Source organism: Odocoileus virginianus, chromosome 9, assembly GCF_023699985.2.
Source record: "Odocoileus virginianus isolate 20LAN1187 ecotype Illinois chromosome 9, Ovbor_1.2, whole genome shotgun sequence".
Lineage (NCBI taxonomy): Eukaryota > Metazoa > Chordata > Mammalia > Artiodactyla > Cervidae > Odocoileus > Odocoileus virginianus.
Window position 1 is genome coordinate 39,689,204 of NC_069682.1, and position 24,712 is coordinate 39,713,915.

Here is a 24,712-nt window from a genome sequence, read left to right on the forward strand (position 1 = left end):
CAGAATAGGGACTTGGCCCTGACTCATGTCAGTACATGTCAAGGTATGGCTATGCACTCAGCCAAAGAAAATCAACTCTAATTCAAGGTTAAAAAAAATTATTTCCAGATTACTTTTGGGAGGCGAAACACCTTCCAAAAAAGACTGAAGGCCATTTCACGCTGTATTTTTTACCAACAAAACTGCTTCCCAAAATGGTGTGGAAATGGGAGCAATAATGGGGGTTGAGGAGACCACATCTGGCAGCCATCTGTGAAAAACCATGGATAGCAAAAGGAGCCTTGGTCGGGAAAAATACCAGTTACACAGAAGATCAGATTTCACAAATTTGGAAAAAATAAATACTTCAAAATCATATTTAAATGATGCAAAACTGGACCCATCAGCGTCTCCCAAGGACACTGTTTCTGGCTCAGCCACCTAGGGAGCTTCGTGAGGCTGCTCTCTCTCACTCAGCCACCCTCCGGGCGTTGGTGGTGGGGAGACGTTCTCTATAGTGCGGCTGCTCTTTCAGAAGCACTTCTCAGCGCCTTCCAGGGGCCTAGGGTGGCTGTCTCGGTGCTGCTGTGTGATCCTTTGACCCGATGGTGACCACTATGCTCTGGGAGGCCCCCTCTACCCTTTGGGGAGCCTCTTCAGGCCAAGAGGTGCTCAGTGACTGTGACACGCCCACACTGACCAGGCTGACGGGGAGGACGCCCAGGAGGCAGGCACACAGGACCTTGCCCTGCTCTGTGGCGGCCTCGGGGACAGGGAAGGACTGAGCTGAGAAGGTGAAACACCACACTGTGGCTTTCTGAAGCTGAGAATGCTGTATTATTTAAAAAACAAAAACAAAAACTTGGACCCGCAAAGTAATAAAAACTGTAGAAAAATCTGGCATCTTACCTTTGTTCTTACAAAGAAGGACTTGTCTTCTGTCTCCACAAGGTGGAAGAGGAAGGTGCTAGAAAATGCCTCCCTCACCACTCGCTCCAGCTTGACGCGCAGGCTGGAGCACAGGTCGGCTACCAGGTCCTCATAGGAGGCGGGCTGCGGGCCGCAGACACACAGCTCGCGGGGCACGGCCGCTCCCAAAGCCACAGGCGGCTCCGTGTCCTGGACCACCTGGCGGCTGCCCAGCATCACCTTGTTGAACTCTGCATACTCGCTGAGAATGACAGCAATGTCGTTGCGCGAGTCTTTCAATGTACTGTTGTATTTCAGCTTGTGGAGGTGGAAGGAGGCTGTCTGATTCCGGTCTGAGTTTGTGAGGTGATTTCTACTGTGGCCACACCTCTTCTTCCAGGAGGGGCAGTCCACATGGTTGGGCATCTGATGCACGATTGTCACCACGAGCGGACTCCTGCTTCGGGAGGCGGGAGGCAGCCCCGGGCATGTGGGCATTGGGGTCCCAGGAAAAGCCCCGGTGGTGACCTGGGCTGGGGGATCCTTTGGAAAGGCGCCGGGCAAAAGGGCAGAGTGCCGCGCGGCTCCCATCTTCATAATTTGTTTCAGTTTGTGTGCAAAACGCAGGTGCTCCAGGTCTAAAGTGTTCTGGGTGAGGTCTGTCCCTTGCCAGGCATCTGCCCAGGAGCTGAGCAAGCCGCACGGGGCAGTGCCGGTGGGGCGCCGCCTCAAGCTGTGCAGGGTTCTTGGGGTATCTCTGAGCTTTCTCGTCACAGTGAAGTTGGCGTAGCTCCTGGGGACCCCATAGACATCTCGGATTTGGACATAACGGGGCACACATGTAGCTTCCTTCTTTAGTCCACCCAGCCGACTTCTGGGAGGAATGTTGGTCTTCAGCCCTGGAACCTGGCTTGCGTAGCCCCAGTTGTGATCACTGGTGTTCAGGCTCAGGAAAGAGTCGTAACTGTCTTTGGATGCACCTTCTCTTTTCCCGGTGTGGCCATATTGTGAAGCACAGGACTCTTCTGTGTTGTATCTGGGGTGTCCATACTTACCCAGAGAGTCCTGACCTGAGTCTCCAGAAAGGGGTTCATAGTAGATGTCAGAGAGCACGCCCACACCCATGCCTCTGCCTGTGCCTGCCTCGCCCACACTCCCACCTTGCAACTGCTCTTCAGAGACCCCACCAGCGGGAGGTACGCCAGATCGGGGAGCAAAGGACGCAGGGGTCTCTGGACCGGCACTCTCGCCACAGGCTGCGGTACCTGGGTGAGCATCAGCCTGCAGATACGTGGGGAGAAGTCCGCCACGGAGCAGATCCCATGCTGCACACGGGGACTCCTCCTGCAGCAGGCAGGCCGGCTCCTGTCTGCCTTGTGGAGAGGTGGCGAGCAGCTGGGGGCCGGCACCTCCAGGATCCACGGCTCTTCCCTGTAACTCGACTCCACTATCCTCACTGTCGAGCAGATGGGTCATCCTGACGACAGGGGCTTCCTGGGTTGGTAACCCTGTCCCTGTGTTGCTGGGGCCTGCGCTGTAGGCTGTGGTGGGCCCGCCCAAGGGGGGCGTAGGCTTGGGGAGCTCTGGGTGCCCGTGGGTCTGTGCACCCTCTGCTCCAGCAACCGGGTCGGAGAGCAAGGACTTAACCAAGATGTAACAGCATTCGTGTGTTTTCACATCACTGCTCAAGATGTCTTCAGGAAGGCTCTGAGTGCTGGTCACCACAGCACCTGGTGTGGCTGTAGAAACATACATGTCAGCAGAAGACTTGTTTTCAGGGGTCTCTGCAGGACTGAAAGGCTCACTGGTCTCCAGGACACGATGATGTGGGTGGGGGCTGCAGGTCTCCACACCCGTGGGCTGCGGTGGGTGTCCTGACGCTACCAGGTTTTCTAGAGAACCTCCGTACGTGACAGTGCAGGCAGGCTGGGTTACCATGGCATCGCAGTCTGGCCTCTTTCCTGAGAGAGAGAAGCCCTCCCCACATTTACTCCGGCCAGTTTCCTGAGTGATGTCACCAGGAAGGATTAAGAATCTACCTTTTTTTCCTGCGTGGTTTTGTAATCGTAGAGGCATTTCAGCAGAAAACTGCATCTGCTGTACCTGAGCTGAGTTATCCTGTTCCACTGGACAGGTGGCAGCAACAAGAGAACTTTCCTTTTCTGTTACGGCCAAATCTCCTGACTCGACCTTGGAGAGCCAGGTGCTTTTCTCACTGAGTGCATCACAGTGTTTCAGACCACGTGGAGATGTGGCCTGAGCTGGTGGTGCTTCTTCCACTGTTGCCTGGGGGTCAGGGCTGGAAGCTGGTGACACTTCTTCAATTAAGGAACTGAACGGGAAGTCAGAGGCAAGGTGAACCTCCTCCGCAACCTCCAGGGTACACGTTTCTTTAGAAAGTATGAAAGCCACTGTCTGTAAATCACCACCTTTTCCCTCTTTGTTTTCTGCTGGTTTCACACACGTGTTAGCAGCAGAGTTCATGTCTCTGTTTTCTATGAAAGGAACCTCTTCGGGCACAAATATTTCCTCTGCCATCTCCTGAAGGCCTATGTGGGGTAGTGGGGCCTCCTGCAGTTGCTCTACTTCACCAATGGGCGCTTCTTCCCTAGGACTCATGGGTGGTGGTAGGGTGAGAGTGAGGTCAAGGTTGGAATCCTCCTCTGATACCTTGAGGCTGACCTCCTCTCTATTCACAGACAGGCCTGCTTCTTTGGTAAATGTGGAATTAAATGATTGAAAACTAGTATTTTCACTGTTTAGACCACTCTTGTCCTTTAGTTCTGAAGAGCCACACAGAGTATTCTTTATTGATGCGATATAGTTAAGGGAATCCTTTTTCCCCAAGGGGGCAGAGGCTGACAATGGAACTACCTCAACCTGGGACGGCTCTATTATTTCTTCCGAAGAGATGCTCAAGAGATTCTGCGTTGGGAGAAGGAATTCTTGAGAGAGTTTCATTTCTCCTCTGGGTAACGAGTAATTTGAACTTTTAGCCAATGGTAACGCTTCTGTTACCATGGGACTATTAGATGGTGAAAGTGAGCCTGCCATAGCCTGTCCCTTCTGTAAGGAACATGTTTCTTCAGCAAGTGTCTCTCTACACACTGATGAGGCATGGAGATACTGAGTGCCCTTTTGTCCTGACACCACCAGTGAGGAGTTGTCCCCAAGGCCCTGCATCTGTGACTTTTCAAATGTGGACACGGGATGTCTAAGGCTTGCAGCAGGTGACACCTGTTTAGTCAACTCCACGTTAAAGGCTGTAGGTTTGTCAGCTCTGTTGACAGCTTCTGTCTGTACTGGCACATAGGCACTTTTTTCCAAAGTGAGTGTAACTGGTTCCAGATTAATCATCACGTACCCCGTATCACCCTTCCCCTCCAACAACGGCTGACATTCTTTGTTTATGGGGCTGCTACACTGGATAAGGCCCTGCAGAGCATCTGCTTCTGTTTCCCTTTGTGCATGAAAAATATCAACTTTGCTCTCAAGGGTGCTATACACAGACTTCTGACAAATCATTGATGGACTGCTGATCTCATCATAAGTCTTGGCAAATGTGGTTTGTGGGGCAGTATCATTATAAGAGGTCACTTGTGTGTTATCAAGAGGCTCAAAGGTTTTATCTTCACCAGGAACAGAAGGTCCATTAGCTTGACTGCTTCCAATGCTAGGAGGCACAAGATTGGAAGTCTCCAGTTTACCTGATGACTCTTGTTCAGCTTTCCCCCTAATTATCTGAAATGATTAAAGCAAAAGAAATAAATTTAAAAAAACCAAGATTCTAAAATACATAGTTTTTAAAAAAGAATTTACATATGTGAAGAACAGACAACGATTTTAGCTAGCTCTGTCCTTTTGAATCTTCCCTGGGCAGAAATCAAGCAAATCCCTCTCTTCTTACATAGGCTTAAAATACACCCGAGAGAGAGATTTTTTTTAAACACACACACACAAGAGCTCCAGTAAACACTATTCTAGGTAAGACATAATATTATTCAGCTCAGAGAGAATAAGTAATTGGCCCCAAATCACACTACTAAAAAGCTACATAATTATGGCTGGCTCCTAGATCATCTGACCCTTATGATTTTTTTCCTACTTTCATTTCTTCAATCAGGATGGTAGGTAAGCTCCAACAGCACACAACATGGAGTTTGAAAACTTAAAAGTTTTTGGCCTTATAATTCTCTACACAGTTAGAGAATCCACTTTCCTAAAAGAAATCAATACCTTGTTTTGAAAGTGATTTTATGTACAAAAAAATTTCTTCAAAAGTTATACAGCATTTTTAGTATTCAGCTTTACTGACCTCGTTATTATAAGAACAGATGAAATTCTGGCTTTCTGGGCTTTCCTGGTGACCCACTGTTGCAAACATTTCTTTCTGTTCATTCTGCACCCAGAGCTCCAGGCCTCTCACGGGAGGCGGCTTTGTGAAAGGACGCACGGGGTTGGAGCCAGGGCAGGACACCTCAGCTGCACAGCCTCTGGGAGCCTCGCTGGCCTCCAGCAGAGGATCTACGGAGCACCTCTCTACCCTGGAGGGCTCCTCGATTTCACCAAACTCAAATGACTCTAGTGTGCTATTTATGGACACGTATTTTGCTGGGTTGCTGTGTTCTACGACTTTCCGGGATGACCGCACAACTTTGTTCTGTCTGCTGTAGAACAGAGCCACCCACATATGCAGCAGAAGCTTCACCTCTTCCACGTTATCCGGTAAATCAGTATTCCAGGGCCTGAGGGTTTAAAGAAGGAGCAAATGAAAATCATTGAAGATGACTCTTCTAGATAACTGTCATATCATAAAGCAAATGCCTTCATTATTAACCTTAGTTTTTATGTTCAGTTTTCTTTTAAAAATTACATGAGCATGAAATAAAAATAAGACAAAAACGAAGTTGATTTAACAAATAATTACAATGCATCTCATCCCTTCTTTTTACAGAGACAGAGCAAGGAGCTGGAAATCAGAGTTTTAAGTGACTTCTTTCAAAACACAAACTCTGTGAGTGGAAGAACCATGATCAGAACACAGGCCTCTGGGTCTTCCCAGTGCACCAGCCCTGAGCACTTGTCTCATGCATCTAACCTGGGCTGGTGATCTGTTTCACCCTTGATAGTATACTTGTTTCAATGCTATTCTCTCAGGACGGGGAACACATGTAAATCCATGGCTGATTCATGTCAATGATGACAAAAACCACTACAATATTGTAAAGTAATTAGCCTCCAACTAATAAAAATAAATGAAAAAAAATATTAACTCTAAAAAATAAAAAAGAAAGACACAGGCCTTCCCGCTCTGAGCCTGGGGCTCTCCCCAGATTCAATGCGAGCTCTCCTGGGACAAAACAGACACCTTATGTGAATAATGGCTTCAGTGACTTCCCAAATACTTATCTCCTGGCTTCCAGAAAGTCTGGCCAACTCGTTTCTTTTCTAATTCTACATGTCTAACAGTTGGGAAGTCTGAAGATTAAAGTAATCAGGCAGTTCAGCAGAACTGCACTATTTTCAGATCCCAGCTTTGAAGACTCTCCGGAAACCAGAAGGGAGACAGAACACACTTCTGGCCATGTGCCAGGCCAAAGAACAGCAGAGCGAGTGCAATGAGTCAGAGGGGTTACAGAGCGGGGCTTCAGTGAAGCAGGGTTCAGGGAAAGGAAGTGACCCTCCTGAGCAAGTGCAGGCTCTTAGGTGTGAACTGGTCCTGGAGCGAGGAGAGCAGTCCGATGGAATTCAGGGCCCCGCACAAGCATTGTCCCCCTGCCAGGAGCTGAGGTCACAGGCCAATGCTCACTGCTAACAGCGGTAGTCACTGTTCAGTACCAGCCTGTCACCGTGCAAACCCTCATCACATGGCTATTACTGAACTTGTTAAAAGCATTGCCCACAGACTGTCACCCTTCCCAGGTGTCATCTGGACACTGATGAGAAATGTAGACTCTTTAGGCCCTACCCCAGAGTCAGAACCCACAGTTCAGTGAGCTCCCAGTTTGAGTATCAGGAAGGGCCAGAAGTGCTGTTCTGAGAGCTGGGGGAGCCTTGACTCCACACGGAGGCTGGTCCACGCTCCAAAGCCAGTGCTCTTAGCTATCCGCTATTCTGCCTTGGTCCCTAAGGGAGATTTCTAGAACAACCCCATGTAAATGTGCTCACTCACAGCAATGTGACCAACCTGACAAGCTACAAGTTTTGTTTTTGTTTTTTAAATTATTTATTTACTGATTTGGCTGCACTGGGTCTTAGTTGAAGCACATGGGATCTAGTTCTCTGACTAGGGATTGAACCTAATCCTAATCCTGTTTGGGGAAGGAGGAGTCTCAGCTACTGGACCACCATGGAAGTCCCCAAGTAATTCTTTAAATGTTTCTTCTGTGATTCAGTCTGCAAAGCATTACTCCCTTACCTCACTATTTTCCACCAAGATCTTATTTACATATTACAATTCAAGGACCAGAAAGACTCATGAAGGAGCATCTCAGTGATCCACTCTCAGTATTACTCCCCATTTACTGGATTTTACACCCTTCTTTCTCCTTCCTCAGACTGAGCACAGCATCCCTTCTCCCTGCATCGAGGTATCTACCCAGTGTCGCCCCTACTCACCCATGCAGCGCTCTGACCACAGTCTTCTCCAGCGGGTTGTTGGTGTACTTGCTGTCTAAGCTGAAAGAGTAATCTGCTTCGCATGTGAACGTGACCTTAAAGGAGCCATCACAGCAGAACACCGTGTGTGAGGAGCAGCAGAAGTCCTGCGGGCCAGTGGGCAGCAACCTGCTCCTGTGCCTGAAGGCCAGGGCCATGGAGAGCTTCTGTAGCGGGGACGTCATCTTTGGGCGCAGGAGGGGTGTAACCTTCCCCACAGGGGTCCCCATGTCAGAGCCTTTGGTGCTGCTCTTGGCAAAGGCCAAGCCTGGGCCCCCCCTCTTTGAATGTTCTGCAAGGAGCAGGGCGTAGGAATGCTCCGCAGCCACAAAAGAGGTCTGACTTGCATTGGAACTCTCGTGGGTCTCCTTGGGAAGTGCTGGCTGGGCTTCTGCAGGGGTCCAACTGCCAGGACCCAGGCTCTCCTCCTCTGGGCTGACCATGGGGTCTGACGACAGATTACTCTGGTCAGAGGAGGGCCTGGCTAACGGCCCACCTTTCTGACTTTTAACTCCTCTGTGGTATTCGTGGTCTGATGTCCCACGCAAAAGCTGTTCTTTAGAAAGTGGAACACTGTTTTGCGGCAGCTCCAGGGAGCAGGGGAGGTTTCTGGGCTCGGGGGATGGCGTGCTGGAGGTAGCAGCACTCAGAGCCAGGTCAGCCAGCATGTTTAGGGCCTGGGAGTCACAGCCGACAACGGAGGTTTCAGTCGGGGCTTTTGGGGCCACTGTGACATGTTCTGGTTGGGCTGTATTTATGCTAATAACATCTTGACCACTGGAAATTTCTGATTGAAGCTGTAAAGCAGTTTCTCCTCTGGCTTCAGTGTAAGAGAAAAAAAGACAAATAACATTTGATTTCCATAGAACTAATTCTTTGTTGTATTACTATAGCTCAATGAAAGTGAACAGTTAAGGGAACATATTCAAGAAAAACTTCTTAGTATGTTGCAAGGTTTGTATTAAGTTTTTTATTATCAGACTGAGGTCTTGTCCAGTTCCCTGAGGCTTTATAATGTGTTTTCCAGAGGAACAAGTCCTAAGGAGTATGCATATTAATTTAAAAAGAAATCACCCTTTGAAACTGCATGTACTGATCTACACACAAGGCATACTGCTCAGCTAGAGAAATATACAAAGACAAAAAAAAAAACCCCAAAAAAGAAAACAAGACTTCTGCCTTCAGACGGCTTACAGTCTAGTGAGAATCTAAGAGTTTCTAAGTTTAAAGTGTATATTATAGAATGTTAACGTACTTCCTTAGAAATCATTTCACAAGTCATTACAGAAATCACCTAAGTTCAAAATAGAGATGATTTTAACCATACTGATGTTTAATTATAATGTTATGATAAGAATAAAACATGAGAACTGTTTTAAGAATATTCTGAATTGCCAATTAACTTCAAGTTTTAAAACTTCAGTTTTAACATTGAAAACATTTCTTCTCTGCTCTGCAAAAAAGCAAACCTCCTTATCTACTGATAATTCTTTCAGCAGATAGTCAAATCTCCCCATGTGCCTCTGGTCAGAAAACACACACTCAGGTGGTTTACTTGCCTTCTTAAAAGTGGTTATCACAAAGGACAAAGCTCACAACAGAAATAGGCAGTGAGTCCCTGTAGCAGGTGGCTGGATGGACAGAAAAGCCAACTGTGCCCCCCTATTTATAATTAGTAGTAGCAGGTCTGACATGAATTACCAACCTGTCTTCAAAGGCCAGTGACAATACGTTTACAGAGGAAACTCTGGCTTATGAGGTCATTAAACAGAAAGATGAGAGTGTGAGTATGGTGAGTAGGGTGGAATTAATCAAGCACTGCCCAGTTTGTATTTAACATATAAAGCTCCAAGGGAGTGAGGTAGGAAAAAGTGACCCAGAGAGTTGTCTCATGAGCCCCCTGGGTGTACTGGAAACATGAAATCCATTTTAGGATCGATATGTCTACTGACAGTTCATTCTACCCTTTAATACCATGGCTTTTACACCGAGTGCCATTCTGTATAGAATCAAGCGAAAGAGTCCATTTTAATAAGTATGTGTCATTTCAGGTAACGGAGAAGGCACTGGTGACTCACTTTAGTACTCTTGCCTGGAAAAATCCCATGGACAGAGGAGTCTGGTAGGCTGCATTCCATGGGGTCGCTAAGAGTCAGACGCGACTGAGCGACTTCACTTTCCCTTTGCCCTTTCATTCACTGGAGCAGGAAACGGCAACCCACTCCAGTGTTCTTGCCTGGAGAATCTCAGGGATGGGGTAGTCTGGTGGGCTGCCGTCTATGGGATCGCACAGAGTCGGATACGACTGAAGCGACTTAGCAGCAGCAGCATTTCAGGTAAATCACTTAAGTGACTTGTTAGACATTTTCAATTCATTAAAAATACAATACTGATTATCTCTTTTAAGAAATATAGATAAGAAGATGCCAAATAAATTATAAAAATAGAGATTTCAATAAATAAAAACTATATTGAAAACTTTAAAAAGGACAGAAAACCATTAGTTTCAGTAACAAAATGACTAAGCCTTCTTAAACTCTAATTTCTCTTTTTTTTTCTTTCAGTGTTACTTTTTAAAAAAAATTCTTTATTTATTTTTTCTAATATTTCAAGTAAAAGAAATGAAGCAGATTAAGATATAAAAGAAAAATTAAGACATTATTTAAAAGGTGGTAATCTTACAATTTTAACTTGGAATATGGCTTCAGTATGTATACACATTTGCAATACAAATCAGTCTTTTCCTGAATGCACATTGTGAAAACTTTGCATTTGCTGCCAATGCCATCATATACCTCCTTCCACTAATGGACTAGCCTGCGAGTATCTGGAGGCCAGTTCAGCACAAAGAATTCTAATGACATGGCATTATGTATGTGTCTGTGCTCATCCTGTCTACAAACTAATTGGAAAGACAGGACCAAGACACACTAGATGACTGGAACAGTATGTTCTCGAAAGCCCAAAAGGAACTGAAAGAAAGGAGAGATGAGTGCAGATCAGAGCCCCAGGAAACGCCTCCATGTGACTGAGCTGAGCACAGGCGATGCACAGCAGTGACCCCAGGTGTGGAGTGTGGGAGCCTGGCATGGGGAAACGGCAGGGGAGAGACATGGAGCCTTGGGGAGACTACCTTGTGATCGCCTGGGGTGACAAGCAGAGTCAGCCTTTGGTATGACTCTCTATAGGCTGTACAGTGATGATATTTCAGGACATCTTCAGTCATAAACAACTTTAAACAAACTAAGGAAAGGGACTTCCCTACAGGTCTAGTGGTTAAGACTCCGTGCCTCCAATGTGGGATCACAGGTTTTGCTGCAGTGAGGTGCACTAGAAAACTTAAAAAAAAAAAAAAAAGAGGAAAGAAAAAACCAAGTTCATCAGTAACACCATCACATCAACAAAAGTTTCTTTCCCTGAATTCCACCTAAGATTTTTTAAAAATCTAAAGATAGATAAGAGAGAAAGCAGAATCATTAGATTAGACAGAAAACTGATAGGATTACAAAGGTACGAGGAAATGAAGGTTTTTCTAAACAAGAAACAGCACCACATAGCACAACAGGACTCAAGACTGAAGACCCTGTAAATGGCACAGATCTTGCCATGTGGTGGGGGCTCCACTGCACTCAGAGAGCGTGGGCATGAGAGTGGCTGCAGCGAGGTCAAAAGCCAAGGCCATGATGACTTGAGAACTTTCCAGTGATGAGGAGCTACCAGTAGGTGGAACACACACGCTCACATAAGGAGATTCCATTATCCTCTTCCACAAATGCAGAAGTAAATAAACTTAATGCCTTTTAAGACCAAATACAGCATTCTGGATTCTTGACTGCTTTGAACCACCTCTTTACAGTTCCCTCTGGACAGACTTATAACTTCTTTTTATAACTGATTATGGTCCAGAAAAGTACTGCCATATGCTACCTGCTTGTGAATTTAGTCACTTAAAAGACCATTTATACTTTAACTCTGGTAGTCTGGTAAACTGAAAAGTAGGTTTTACTTAGTAAAGGCATGAATCTTCACACCTTCCTAATTGATTCACGACAGGAAACCAAGTTACTCGTCCTGTCAGAGTCTGAACTACAGAAGACAGCAAGAACCTGACAGACGTCAGCTGACCTCATACTGGTCAATATACTATCTTGCAATCTCGGTTAGTCTGTATTGTGGTGTTGAGATATATAGGAAGTATGTTTCTTACCAGGTTGTGGCTGTTTTCTGAGTCTTGGATTCTGATTGCCTTTTACTATATTTACTCTCTGTTTTTGTGGAGATTTCTTCGTGGGTGGCTTAGCCGTTGGAACAGGGGTGTCTGGAGAGGTCTCTCGTCTCCTTGCCGTTTTAGCATTCGTTGCCACTGGAACATCTTTAGAACTAGGAGCTTCTTGAGCTTTCCTATCCAGTTTGGTTATCTGCACAAACTGTGCAGTCAGCACTTCAGCACCTTATGCAGAAAAGACACCGTTTTTTAAGAGGTGGGGGCTCACATATTTATCAGCATAGCTTTCTCCTTTGATTTCTTATGTTGTATTGGGGATAACTTTAGTAATGGGGAATAAAATATAAAATTTGGGATAATTCATTAACAATTTTTTTTTAACAAAGCAAGAGTTAAAAAGCTCTCACGTAAGTATAAAAATATGAACTTGTTAAGTTTGGTCTATATCCAGATTAGAAGAAAATATCAGAGTAATAACTTTATAAAAATAAAACAACAGTTTTTGTAAAAATTCCATAATCTTTGCTGACTGATGTGACAGGTAAGGCTGAATATTCTAGTTCACAGCACTGGGACAAATAACTCAATTTACAAAAAAGCAACAAAGCTCCCATGAAGTGACATGGTTGAAACCGTAAGCACACTGCAGAGATGAGACTGCAGATTCACAAAGACCTTACATGTTTTTCTTTACTACACCTAAATATTAATACCAAAGCCTTAACACCTGCCTGAAAAATCACCTCTTAAGAGAAGATGGAGGAAGGTACAATGAACAAAGTCCTCATCTGATTTAATTCCCTATCAGCCTACTACCCTTATAGCAGAAAGCAAAGAAAAACTAAAGAGCCTCTTGATGAAAGTGAAAGAGGAGAGTGAAAAAGTTGGCTTAAAACTCAACATTCAGAAAACTAAGATCATGGCATCCGGTCCCATCACTTCATGGCAAATAAATGGGGAAACAATGGAAACAGTGACAGACTTTATTTTTTTGGGCTCCCAAATCACTGCAGATGGTGACTGCAGTCATGAAATTAAAAAACATTTGCTCCTTGGAAGAAAAGCTATGGTTTTTCCAGTATTCATGTATGGATGTGAGAACTGGACTATAAAGAAAGCTGAGTGCCGAAGAATTGATGCTTTTGAACTGTGGTGCTGGAGAAGACTTGAGAATCCCTTGGACTGCACAGAGATCCAACTAGTCCATCCTAAAGGAAATCATCCCTGAATATTCATTGGAAGAAATGAAGCTGAAGCTCCAATACTTTGGCCACCTGATGTGAAGAATTGACTCACTGGAAAAGACTCTGATGCTGGGAAAGACTGAAAGCGGGAGAAGGGGATGACAGAGGATGAGACAGTTGGATGGCATCACTGACTCAATGGACATGAGTTTGAACAAGCTCCGGGAGTTGGTGATGGACAGGAAGGCTGGCGTTCTGTAGCCCATGGGGTTGCAAAGAGTCGGACACGACTGAGCAACTGAACCGAACTGAACTTACAAAATGCTCAGCTTTACTTCTTAAGGAAAGAGCTAAAGGTGGAAGGAGATGAGAAAAAAACTATTAATGATCTGCTTCTATCAAACATAGCAAGTGTTTCAGTGCTTTAAGAGTTTAAAAAAAATGTTAATAAATGTTCCCTGTGAAAACTGTTTTTCACACTGTTTCCTGTGAAAACTGTTTTCCATACTGTGTATATAAATTTATCATACCTGTGAATGTGTGTATATATTTTAAAATCACATCATATAGAAAATACTGTTTCTAATTGCGAACAGAAAAATGATACTAAACAGTATAAGAATGTGATGGTTATTAGTGAAATGTAAAAAAGAGGCCAACTTCATGTTTCTGAAAATTAGAGGAATAAGTGGTTTTTTAAAAAGCTTTCAGGCTCTCAATGTTGAACATTTCCCTGGGTTTAATTATTTTCTTTCCTACTAAACTAATAAAGGCAACAGAGTAGCATATTTTTGTTTCCAGAATAAGACTTCTGATTCTACATCAGTTACAATTTTAAAAAATGTTGCCATAAAAAAGGCAAACTATAAATCAAGCAGGAAAATGATAGTGAGACTGAAAGTCACTCAGTCATGTCCCACTCTTTGTGACCCCATGGACTATATAGTCCATGGAATTCTCCAGGCCAGAATACTGGAGTGGGTAGCCTTTTTTTTCTCCAGGGGATCTTCCCAACCCAGGGATTGAACCCAGGTCTCCTGCATAAAAGTGGAAAATGGTTAATATTAAATTGAGAAGAGAAAGGAAATAAGATGAGATGATCAAGATGAGGGGGCGTGTTAGATCTGCACGGGTAGGAAGTGAACACCTCTCATGAACCAGGTCCTGGTAGGAAAAGGGGAAACACAACCCTACAGGGACTACCCTGCTTATCTGCATCATTCAACAGCACGTCTCTCAAACTGCGCACGATAACCCATGGGTGGACTGTCAAATTAATCTACTGGGCTGCAACCAGAATTCTTTATTAAATGAAACAGAATATATCAGATTATACTGCACAAAGTTAGGGTAAATGTTTTCTGAAATTTCTGTTTCAGTATGTATGCATTTGCATATACTGGACTAAAACGTAAAACATATTTCTTACAGTGGATGAAATTTAAAACATTTTGAGAAATAGTGACAACATATATGTTGAATTATAGATACTATATTTAATACCTTTAAGTATATTCATATAGAGAAGAAAGCCAATACGGCTGGCCTGGAATGTGTGCGGAAACAGCGTGTGTGTGGCTGCTTCATGCTTCCCTTCTTTCCACCACCTTCCTAAACACACACACCATTTCTCAAACTATAATTGGTCAGAAATAACTATTTGTTAAACCAAAGGGTAAAATCTTAATTATCTAGGATCCTGGGGGATCCACACATCTCCAGTATTTCTTCTTTAGGCATCAAAAGTATTAAATTTACAACATGACAGACAGGGCCAGCTAAGACACACGCTCATAAGCACCTTCCCGCTTTGCCTGCGGTCAAGTACAGAGACGATGGGGAAATGCCTGAGGGGCCCTGGCCACAGCCTGCTCGCCCTTCTTGAAGGGAACATGGAGCGTAAGTTCCCTCAGTTCAGTTCAGTTCAGTCATGTCTGACTCTCTGCAACCCCCATGGACTGCAGCATGCCAGGACTCCCTATCTATCACCAACTCCCGGAGCTTACTCAAACTCATGTTCATTGAGTCGGTGATGCCATCCAACCATCTCATCCTCTGTCATCCCCTTCTCCTCTTGCCTTCAATCTTTCCCAGCATCAGGGTCTTTTCTAATGAGTCAGTTCTATACATCAGGTGGCCAAAGTATTGGAGTTTCAGCTTCAGCATCAGCCCTTCCAATAAATATTAAGGACTGATTTCCTTCAAGTACCCTAGTTTTAAACAAATACACTACACATATCCGAGGGGGCTCTAAGCCAGAGTTGTGCTGTCTGCTGTGCTCTGCTGGCTCAAGCGCACTTCACTAATGCTAAATGGCTCTGGATGCGGGCTCCTACTCAGTTTTCAGGGACAATAAAACCACTTATGAACTGTTTCTTTACATACTTCTCCAGACCACTGGACAGTGTTTCAGTAGGTCCGTATGAGATAGCAGGTCCAGGTGACCACCTTTAGAATACACCAAGGATTAGAACTCTGCCCCAGGGTACTCTGGTTGTGGAGGCCCGGGTGGACCCTCTTTAGATGTGCTCAGGCCATCATTCAAAACTTTCTACCAGTTGCTCTTAGTGTGCCTGATATTAGGAGATCCTGTCCAATCTGTCCCAGGGCAGTTCAGAAACTGAAAAACCTTATTTCTTAGAAAGGTAAGTAAATAACTAAGTGGCAACTGGAGCAGTTTTACAAGTGAATAGGAGCTTCTGGTGGGCAAGCTCTTGTCCTGTTGACTTTCACCTGTCAGCTAGATCACTGCTCCCCAGCTCTAGTGTGCATACAAGCCACCGGGAGAAAACTCCTCACAGATGTCGCCAAGCTGTGGTCCAGGACGGTCACACAGGGACAGGATGGAGACACAACGTTTGAAAACCCACATGATGTGCTTACCTCTTTTTCTCCTCTGAGGAAACTGTCCTTTGACTAGCTTGAGAGTCGTGGTAGAGGCGGGACCCTTGTTTCCTCCAGCAGGAGTCCTTTTGGGGAAGGGTCGGTACAAGTTCACCCTTTTACTCTGTACCATGGGCAGAGTGCTCGCCTTTCTCTTGGGCTGCACTCTCAGATTTGGTGCTAGGCTCAGCGGGACCAGAGCTCCCTGTCTTGCTTGAGACACATCTTCAGAGTTATTTCCAGTTTCTGTATCTTTTCTTCCTTCTGCCTCTGAGTCGTGAAATTCAGGATGTGGAGTCATCACTAAAGAAAAGCCTGTATTGCAAATCCCATCTGAAATACAAGGAGACTGAGGACGCTCTGCCAATAGACTTAACACAGTAGACACTCCCAAAATGTACCCGCTCGCATCTGAAAAGTAAGACTTCAGCTGAGTTAAAGACTGTAAAGGGAACTTTTCAGCTGGAGGAGTCAAGTCAAAAGCACTGGACACTTGGCCAGAGAAGCCAGTTTCTTTAAATCCATCCTGGGAAGCAGCAGTTAGTGGAGAGCTTTTGTTCACCTTGGACAAGTCTTGGAAATTATGCTTTACTAATGTGTTTAGAGAGATTCCTTTTCCAGAAAGTGATTTCTTTGCTTCTAGCAGGGCACAATTGAGGGCAGGCAAAACAGGCACGACCTTCAATGAGATGTCATCTTCAACTTTCAAGTCTGTCAGACCTAAAATATATATGCATGTATTAAAAACCTGAAGTTCTTTTTTTTTTCAAAAATCATGCAGAAAAAATGCTTTACATTACAAAATTATAGGATGGTTAAATATGATGCAGTGTTTCAAATGGTAATTTAAACAGCAATTAATAGAAGGTTTATGAATGCACTTAATGAATATATATTATCTTCATATATATGAAAATACATACACACAGAATCAAAACAGAGTCATTCAGGAGGGATGATAAGATGAGAATGAAGAAGGCAGGCCTGACTCCAGCTCTGAAAAATAGCACCAGCTCTTAAGATTTGGCAGAATTGCTTTTCTGTTCTTATCTGTACCTTATATGACCTACTTCAAACTCTCTTAACAAGGTAGTCAAAGGTGCAAATGTCCTTTGGTTCGCATTTTGACTTTCTTTCTTCTTCTAGCTTTCAGTTCAGTTCAGTTCAGTAGCTCAATCGTGTCCGACTCTTTGTGACCCCATGAATCGCAGCATGCCAGGCCTCCCTGTCCATCACCAACTCCTTGAGTTTACTCAAACTCATGTCCATCGAGTCAGTGATGCCATCCAGCCATCTCATCCTCTGTCGTCCCCTTCTCCTCCTGCCTCCAATCCCTCCCAGCATGAGATATAATTGAAATACAGTACTGTGTACTTCAGAATTTACAGCATAATGATCTGACTTACCTACATCATTTAAACAGTTACCTCAGTAAGTCCAGTGAACATCCATCATACCAGTAGATACAAAATTAAAGAAGTAAAAAAATTTTTTTCCTTGTGATGGAACCAACTGAACTCAAAGTAAACCCCTAAGTAACCCTCAAGTTAATATTATGTAACTAGACTGACTAGTCTGTATTCCTCAATGAAGGAAGAGTGGTGATGGACTCATTAAAGTGATAATCAGGCTGACACCTGACAGCTCTGCATGACAGGCTAGACTGTGCTTATTCTCCAGTTTTACTTATTATCTCCCCTTACCAGAGCCTTTCTGGACTTTGTTTCCTAACTGCCCTCTGAAATTCTAATATCACCGATCTACTGTATATCTATTTATATCCTGCATGAGCAATACTTTTTGCCCCTAATAGACAATTCCTGGTCCTGGGGAAGGAGACAAGCAGTCCAGAGAAAGGCAAGTGCTTCTGTGAAGACCTTAAGTCCTACTAACAGGGAGACTATGATAAAACTACTTCCTGGCTATTGCTCTTCAAGAACAACTGAATCCAGTTTTGGACATGCTGAATGTGAGTAACATCTGAGACACCTAAATGGAAAGAGATGTCAATAGGCAGGTGGATACCTGAGCGGGGAGTAGACTTGCAAGGATAAGCCTGTAGAGATGAAGGATTGACCAGGGAGAGTAAAGGGGGAAAGTTATTTCAGAGAAGAAAACAGTTGCCAGAGTCATGTGCTGCTTGAGGTTTAAGATGAGGACTGAAACGTGGCCCACAGCTGTCGTGGACTGCCTGTGCCCTTACCTGTTGCTGATGGAGGTGAGTGGAATAAATGTAATCCATGCAGACCTGTCTGCTCCTCTCCAAAACCTACACAGAACGAGAATCAGAAGAAAATCAGGTTGCTGATTTGATAAAAGTAAACATATTGGAAAATATTTTTCAAAAAAGTCCTTACCTGTTTCGGACATTAAGGCTGATGATATAAGTAAAATGAAAAATTCTCGATCTTCTAAGCATTTGATTATTGCCTTAAACATAAAAAAGCAAGAAAGAAGATTCAGTTCCCTTCTCCTCCTACCACATTCTTCAGAGATTTTTAACTTTATGAAAAGTTAAGGAAAAAGATTCTTGAAATGTTAGTATTTATGGGAAGCAGAACAATTTTGCCCCCAGTATCAGAAATTTCAAGTCCCTTACTGCTCAAATAATCTTTGCCTTGTTAGGGCAACATATAATAAATAACTGGGACATCAAGGGTTAGTTTTCGGATTGTGTTCAACTATGTAACAAATCAATCAGAAACTTTTTTCCTTGTCACCTTTGACATTTGCTGTGCAAGCAGCTGCTCTATTTCCCGTTAGCCACTACAAATTCAAGGTCAACCAGACCTATGATTAACATCAATAAGCTCATGTTAACACAAAACATATCACAGAATCCTGCAACTAGAAAAACTGGAAGATATCATCCATTAAAGGAATCCTTTCCACAGCATACTAGAAGATGGGTAATAACAGGCAATAACATCATTAGGTCCCTGGTAATAAGAAATGCAGACAGAAAATGCAGCTCTTCTTTCCCATTATTCACCATTTCAAAAGCCTATATACACATAACAAAATCCAATGTTCATATAATAATCACTGAGTTAAAAAAAACAGAATAAAATATACCACTTCATGAAGTGATAAAATACTGTATTTCAAAAATTGACAGGTCATAAGCCTACAAATCTGATAAATTAATAAATCATTCACTAACAACTCAAGTATGAAAAAAAGACTTCTAATTCTTTATTAGAACACCACCCACAGGAACCATCACTATGGTGCACCTCCATATGTTTCTCCCAGTCTCTGTGTATCAAGTTCTCAATTTCAGGGAAAATAATAATTATATGTTAAATGGATGACTCTTACCAACTGTTCCCTTTTAATGTATTCTATTAGTTTATCTACTTTCTCCCCCTGTTTGTTTGAGAGCTCCACCTCATACATATTGAAGCACAGGTCTTGAAAACAGACTGTGGAAAAAAATCAGAAACACAGAACATTTTTTATTTTAAAATACTATGATGCTTATTTTTTTTTAACAACTGATTTATTCATTTTATATTTTAAAAGAAGAAATAGGAATACTATTCAAAAAACATGGATCATTCAATGTTCTTGGTTATAAAACCCCTTAATAAAAAGTTACTATATACAGTATTTAAAAACAATGCTTTTATTTATACTACACAAATATAAAGTTAACAAGACAAATAAATATATATAAATAAAAACATCAATGTTGCCATGAATTAATCTAAATGACTAAGAACTTTCCTTCTCATGTTTGCTGCTTTATTTCTTCATTTAAAAGTACAGGTGACCCTTGAATGCCTCTCCCTCAGCCCTCTGCACAGTCAGTTATTTCCAATATATGATTACCCTGGGTAATCATGATTCCACACCCAGGGATTGGGTGGTACTTTAATATGTACTACTGAAAAAAAACTGCTTATAAGTGGACTTAAGTGATTCAAACCTGTGTTGTTCCGGAGTCAGTGGTAAATAAATAAAAACAACCATAAAACCTCTGTTCTCCTTCAAAGTAATGATTATGAGTTTCCAACTGTTTGTAAGTGTATCTCTGCTTAATTTCCTCAGTATTCTATATTAAAGCTAGTCTCTGCCATATTAAATGAAAACTACTATTCATCACTTTGAGCTGGCCTCCCAGGAACTGAATCACATGGTTACTCTATCCCTTTCACAAAAGACCCTTTTAAGAATCACTTAAGGGAAAAACAGAAGTAAGGAGGGAGAGAAAGTATGTGTGTGTATGAAAGAGAGAGTGGAAAACAACCGGAACAAAGCTCAGGACACGCAGTGTACCATAACATCTGAACAGACCTTTGTGCTCCATGTAATTCTGTTTTTTAAAAGCAGCTTCTGGTAGTCTCTCTTTCAAAGATGACACTTTCATTACATACTTAAAATCTAGTTCATGTGGTCTAAAAAACAAAACAATATCATGTAATAAACATTGAAACTAGAACTTCATAACTTTTGATTTTCTAATATAAATGAAAACAAAACTATTAAAATCATAAAAATTCTTAAATCTATAAACTCTAAGTCAAATAATGCATATATTCATAAATACTAGAGATTTTTGGGTATATGAGCTTATAAATTGGCTTCCCTAGTGGCTCAGACAATAAAAAATCTGCCTGCAATGCAGGAGATCTGGGTTCAATCCCTGGGTCAGGAAGATACCCTAAAGAAGGGAATGGCAACCGACTCCAGTACTCTTGCCTGGAGAACTCTATGCACCGAGAAGCCTGGCAGGCTATAGTCCACGGAGTCACAAAGAGTCAGGCATGACTGAGGAGTAACACTTCATAAACCATGGTCTGCAAATATGCTCACATTAACTGAATGCATGCATTTTGTTATAACCAAAATATCCAGAAGTGTGGAAGAATTATGTATTCTGGAATGGAATGAGAATCTTCTAGAAATTATACCACATAAGAGTTGAAAGCTTTCGACAATACAGGACTGCCTACCATGCAGGGCCACAGAAAGAACCACATCTAGCACCATTTCCTTCTTTAAAATTTATTTAGAAATACTTGTACACTTACAGATACCTCCTTTTCCCCCTAAATACTTCTCTCTGTGTGCACTTTTACGAAAAACATTTCCTTCTATAACCCCCCCGCCACACACAAAAAATATACCTGTCTGAATGCAGAGTTCCAAAGAATAGCAAGGAGAGATAAGAAAGCCTTCCTAAGTGATCAATGCAAAGAAATAGAGGTAAACAATAGAATGGGAAAGACTAGAGATCTTTTCTAGAAAATGAGAGATACCAAGGGAACATTTCTTTTTTTTTCCAAGGGAACATTTCATGCAAAGATGGGCACAATAAAGGACAGAAATGGTATGGACCTTAACAGAAGCAGAAGATATCAAGGTGTGGCACTAATACACAGAAGAACTATACAAAAAAAGATCTTAATGATCCAGATAACCATGAGGGTTTGATCACTCACCTAGAGCCAGACATCCTGGAGTGCGAAGTCAAGTAGGCCTTAGGAAGCATCACTAGGAATAAAGCTAGTGGAGGTGATGGAATTCCAGCTGAGCTATTTCAAATCCTAAAAGATGATGCTGTTAAAGTGCTGCACTCAATATGCAGCAAATTTGGAAAACTTCAGCAGTGGCCACAGGACCAGGAAAGGTCAATTTTCATTCCAGTCCCAAAGAAAGGCAATGCTAAAGAATGCTCAAACTACTGAACAATCACACTCATCTCACATGCTAGCAAGTAATGTTCAAAATTCTCCAAATGAGATTGGTACGTGAATCATTCAACAGTATGTGAACCGAAAACTTCCAGATGTTCAAGTTGGATTTAGAAAAGGCAGAGGAGCCAGAGATCAAATCACCAACATCTGTTGGATCACAGAAAAAGCAAAAGAGTTCCAGAAAAACATCTACTGCTACTTTATCGAAGCCAAAGCCTTTGACTGTGTGGAACACAACAAACTGTGGAAAATTCTTCAAGAGATGGGAATACCAGGCCACCTTGCCTGCCTCCTGAGAAATCTGTACACAGGTCAAGAAGCAACAGTTAGAACTGGACATGGAACAATGGACTGGTTCCAAATTGGGAAAGGAGTATGTCAAGGCTGTATACTGTCACCCTGCTTATTTAACTTCTATGCAGAGTTCATCATGCGAAATGCCAGGCTGAATGAATCCCAAGCTGGAATCAAGATTGCCAGGAGAAATATCAATAACGTCAGATACACAGATGACACCACCCTTATGGCAGAAAGTGAAGAAGAGCTAAAGAGCCTCTTGATGAAAGTGAAAGAGGAGAGTGAAAAAGCTGTCTTAAAACTCAACATTCAGAAAACTAAGATCACAGAATCTGGTCCCATCACTTCATAGCAAATAGATGGGGAAACAATGGAAACAGTTTTTATTTATATAAAGTCTCTAAACAGAGACTTTATTTTTGGGGGCTTCAAAATCACTGCAGATGGTGGCTGCAGCCATGAAATTAAAAGACGCTTGCTCCTTGGAAGAAAAGCTATGATCAACCTAGATAACATATTAAAAAGCAGAGATATTAGTCAACAAAGGTCCATCAAGTCAAAGCTATGGTTTTTCCAGTAGTCATGAATGGATGTGAGAGTTGGACTATAAAGAAAGCTGAGCACCTCGGAATTGATGTTTTTGAATTGTGGCGTTGGAGAAGACTCTTGGGAATCCCCTGGACTGCAAGGAGATCCAACCAGTCCATCCTAAAGGAAATCAGTCTTGAACATTCACTGGAAGGACTGAAGCTGAAGCTCCAATATTCTGGCCACCTGATGCGAAGAACTGATTTATCGGGAAAGACCCTGATGCTGGGAAAGATTGAAGGCGGGAGGAGAAGGGGACAACAGAGGATGAGATGGTTGGATGGCATCACTGACTCAATGGACCAGCTCCGGGTGCTGGTGATGGACAGGGAAGCCTGGCATGATGCAGTCCATGGAGTCGCAAAGAGTCGGACATGACTAAGCGATTGAACTGACTGAACTGATAAAACCACAAAACAATTAGCAAAATCAAGACATCAACGATACAGTACAGTTCTTTAATCTACAGCACTCACTAAGGTCCGGTAACAAAAGGCGCTGCTTGCTTCTGGTCCAGAATCCAATTCAGGATGACACACGACACTGAACTTATGTCTCTCTCATCTCCTTCAACCTGCAACAGCCTTCATCTTCACTGACCTTGATATTTCTGAATAATACAGGCCATTTACTTTGCAGACTGTCCGTCAATTTGGGCATGTCTAATGTTTCCTCCTGATTAGACTGGCAGGAACACCACAGACATGACATCGTGTCATTCTCTGTGCATCGTGTCAGGAAGCTCCTGATGTTTCCTTCTTTCCTGGTGATGTGAACTTATCCACTGAGTTAACATGGCATCTGCAGCTTCTTCTATTATAAAGTCTACATTCCTTCCTTTGTGAGATATGTAAATTCCACCAAACTTCCACCTACTTTATCAAGCCTCCATTGATCATTATGATGCTGCCAAAATGTGATATCCTAATTTCATCACTCTTTCTACACTTACTGCTGCTGCTGCTAAGTTACTTTAGTAGTGTCCAACTCTGTGTGATGCCATAGACAGCAGCCGACCAGGCTCCCCCGTTCCTGGGATTCTCCAGCCAAGAACACTAGAGTGGGTTCTACACTTACTAGTTGTACTCTATACAACTACTGAGCCTGTGTGCTGCAACTCCTGCAGCCTGCATGCCTAAAGCCTGTGCTTCTCAACGAGAGAAGCAGTTGAGAAGCCCGAGCACTGCAACTAGAGAGTAGCCCCCTGCTCGTCATAACCAGAGAAAGCTGCACAAAGCAATGAAGGCTCATGCAGTCTAAAGAAATAAGCACAAAACTTAAAAAAAAAGCCAATAAAAAAATTATTTCTAATAGAACGCTAACTTTCACTTTTTATTTCAGTTAAAGCATGTCTAACTTTCAAGGCGTTTGGGGGCAAACTAAGTAGATTAAATAAAAAAGTATCACAAGATGCCCAGAAAAAAATACTGTAATTCATTACAATATAAATACATGTAACAGCTCCTCTATTTACTACTACTCTAGGAAAATCAAGTGAAAATTAGAAAATTAGATCCTGCATATCTTAATAAAAACTATAATAGAATTAAGTGACTATAATCTGCATCTGTTATCTAGGCAAGTACAATTTGTTTCTCACAGAAAGTCAAACTTCCAGCATTAAGTAAGTTAATTTAGCCTGAGAGGTTATTTTTCCAAGAATGGATTAAGATGCTAAAATTTTAAAGGTGATTTATTAAATATTACAAAACTAAAAAGTAGGGACTTCACTTTGCCAACAAAGGTCCATATAGCCAAACCTATGGTTTTTCTAGCAGTCATGTACAGATGTGAGAGCTAGACCATGATGAATGCTGAGCACCAAAGAACTGATGCTTTTCAACTATGGTGTTGGAGAAGACTCTTGAGACTTCCTTGGACAGCAAGGAGATCAAACCAGTTAATCCTCAAGGAAATCAATCCTGAATATTCATTGGAAGGACTGATGCTGAAGCTCCAATACTGTGGCCACCTGATATAAAGAGCCGACTCACTGGAAAGACCCTGATGCTGGGAAAGATTGAGGGCAGGAGGAGAAGGGGACAATAGAGGACGAGACGGTTGGATGGCATCACTGACTCAGCGGACATGAGTTTGAGCAAACTCCAGGAGATAGTGAAGGACAGGGAAGTCTGGCGTGCTACAGTCCATGGGGTCACAGAGTCAGACACAGCTTAGCAACTGAACAAAAATAAAACTAACTTATTCCAAAGCAAAGGTCAGATTTAGATTTGAATTTAGGTCCCTTGTGTCACGGCCCTGTACTCTATACATCTCCCAAAGAATAA

General features: G+C 42.9%; 1 protein-coding gene across 8 annotated transcripts in view; it reads right to left on the bottom strand.

Moving 5' to 3' along the window:
- Positions 1 to 24,712, bottom strand: part of TASOR2 (transcription activation suppressor family member 2) — a 65,334-nt gene that overhangs the window by 6,231 nt on the left and 34,391 nt on the right. For 7 of the 8 annotated variants that reach the window (XM_070472258.1, XM_020877870.2, XM_070472257.1 and 4 more), the window contains 9 exons: positions 20,137 to 20,237; positions 19,159 to 19,262; positions 18,195 to 18,267; positions 18,041 to 18,106; positions 15,838 to 16,557; positions 11,753 to 11,995; positions 7,507 to 8,365; positions 5,204 to 5,633; positions 889 to 4,629 (listed from right to left, as the gene is read on the bottom strand). In XM_070472258.1, coding sequence (XP_070328359.1) covers positions 889 to 4,629; positions 5,204 to 5,633; positions 7,507 to 8,365; positions 11,753 to 11,995; positions 15,838 to 16,557; positions 18,041 to 18,106; positions 18,195 to 18,267; positions 19,159 to 19,262; positions 20,137 to 20,237 — 6,337 coding nt within the window. The remainder of the gene's footprint in view (positions 1 to 888; positions 4,630 to 5,203; positions 5,634 to 7,506; positions 8,366 to 11,752; positions 11,996 to 15,837; positions 16,558 to 18,040; positions 18,107 to 18,194; positions 18,268 to 19,158; positions 19,263 to 20,136; positions 20,238 to 24,712) is intronic. The other variant, XM_020877904.2, reaches the window with a different exon arrangement.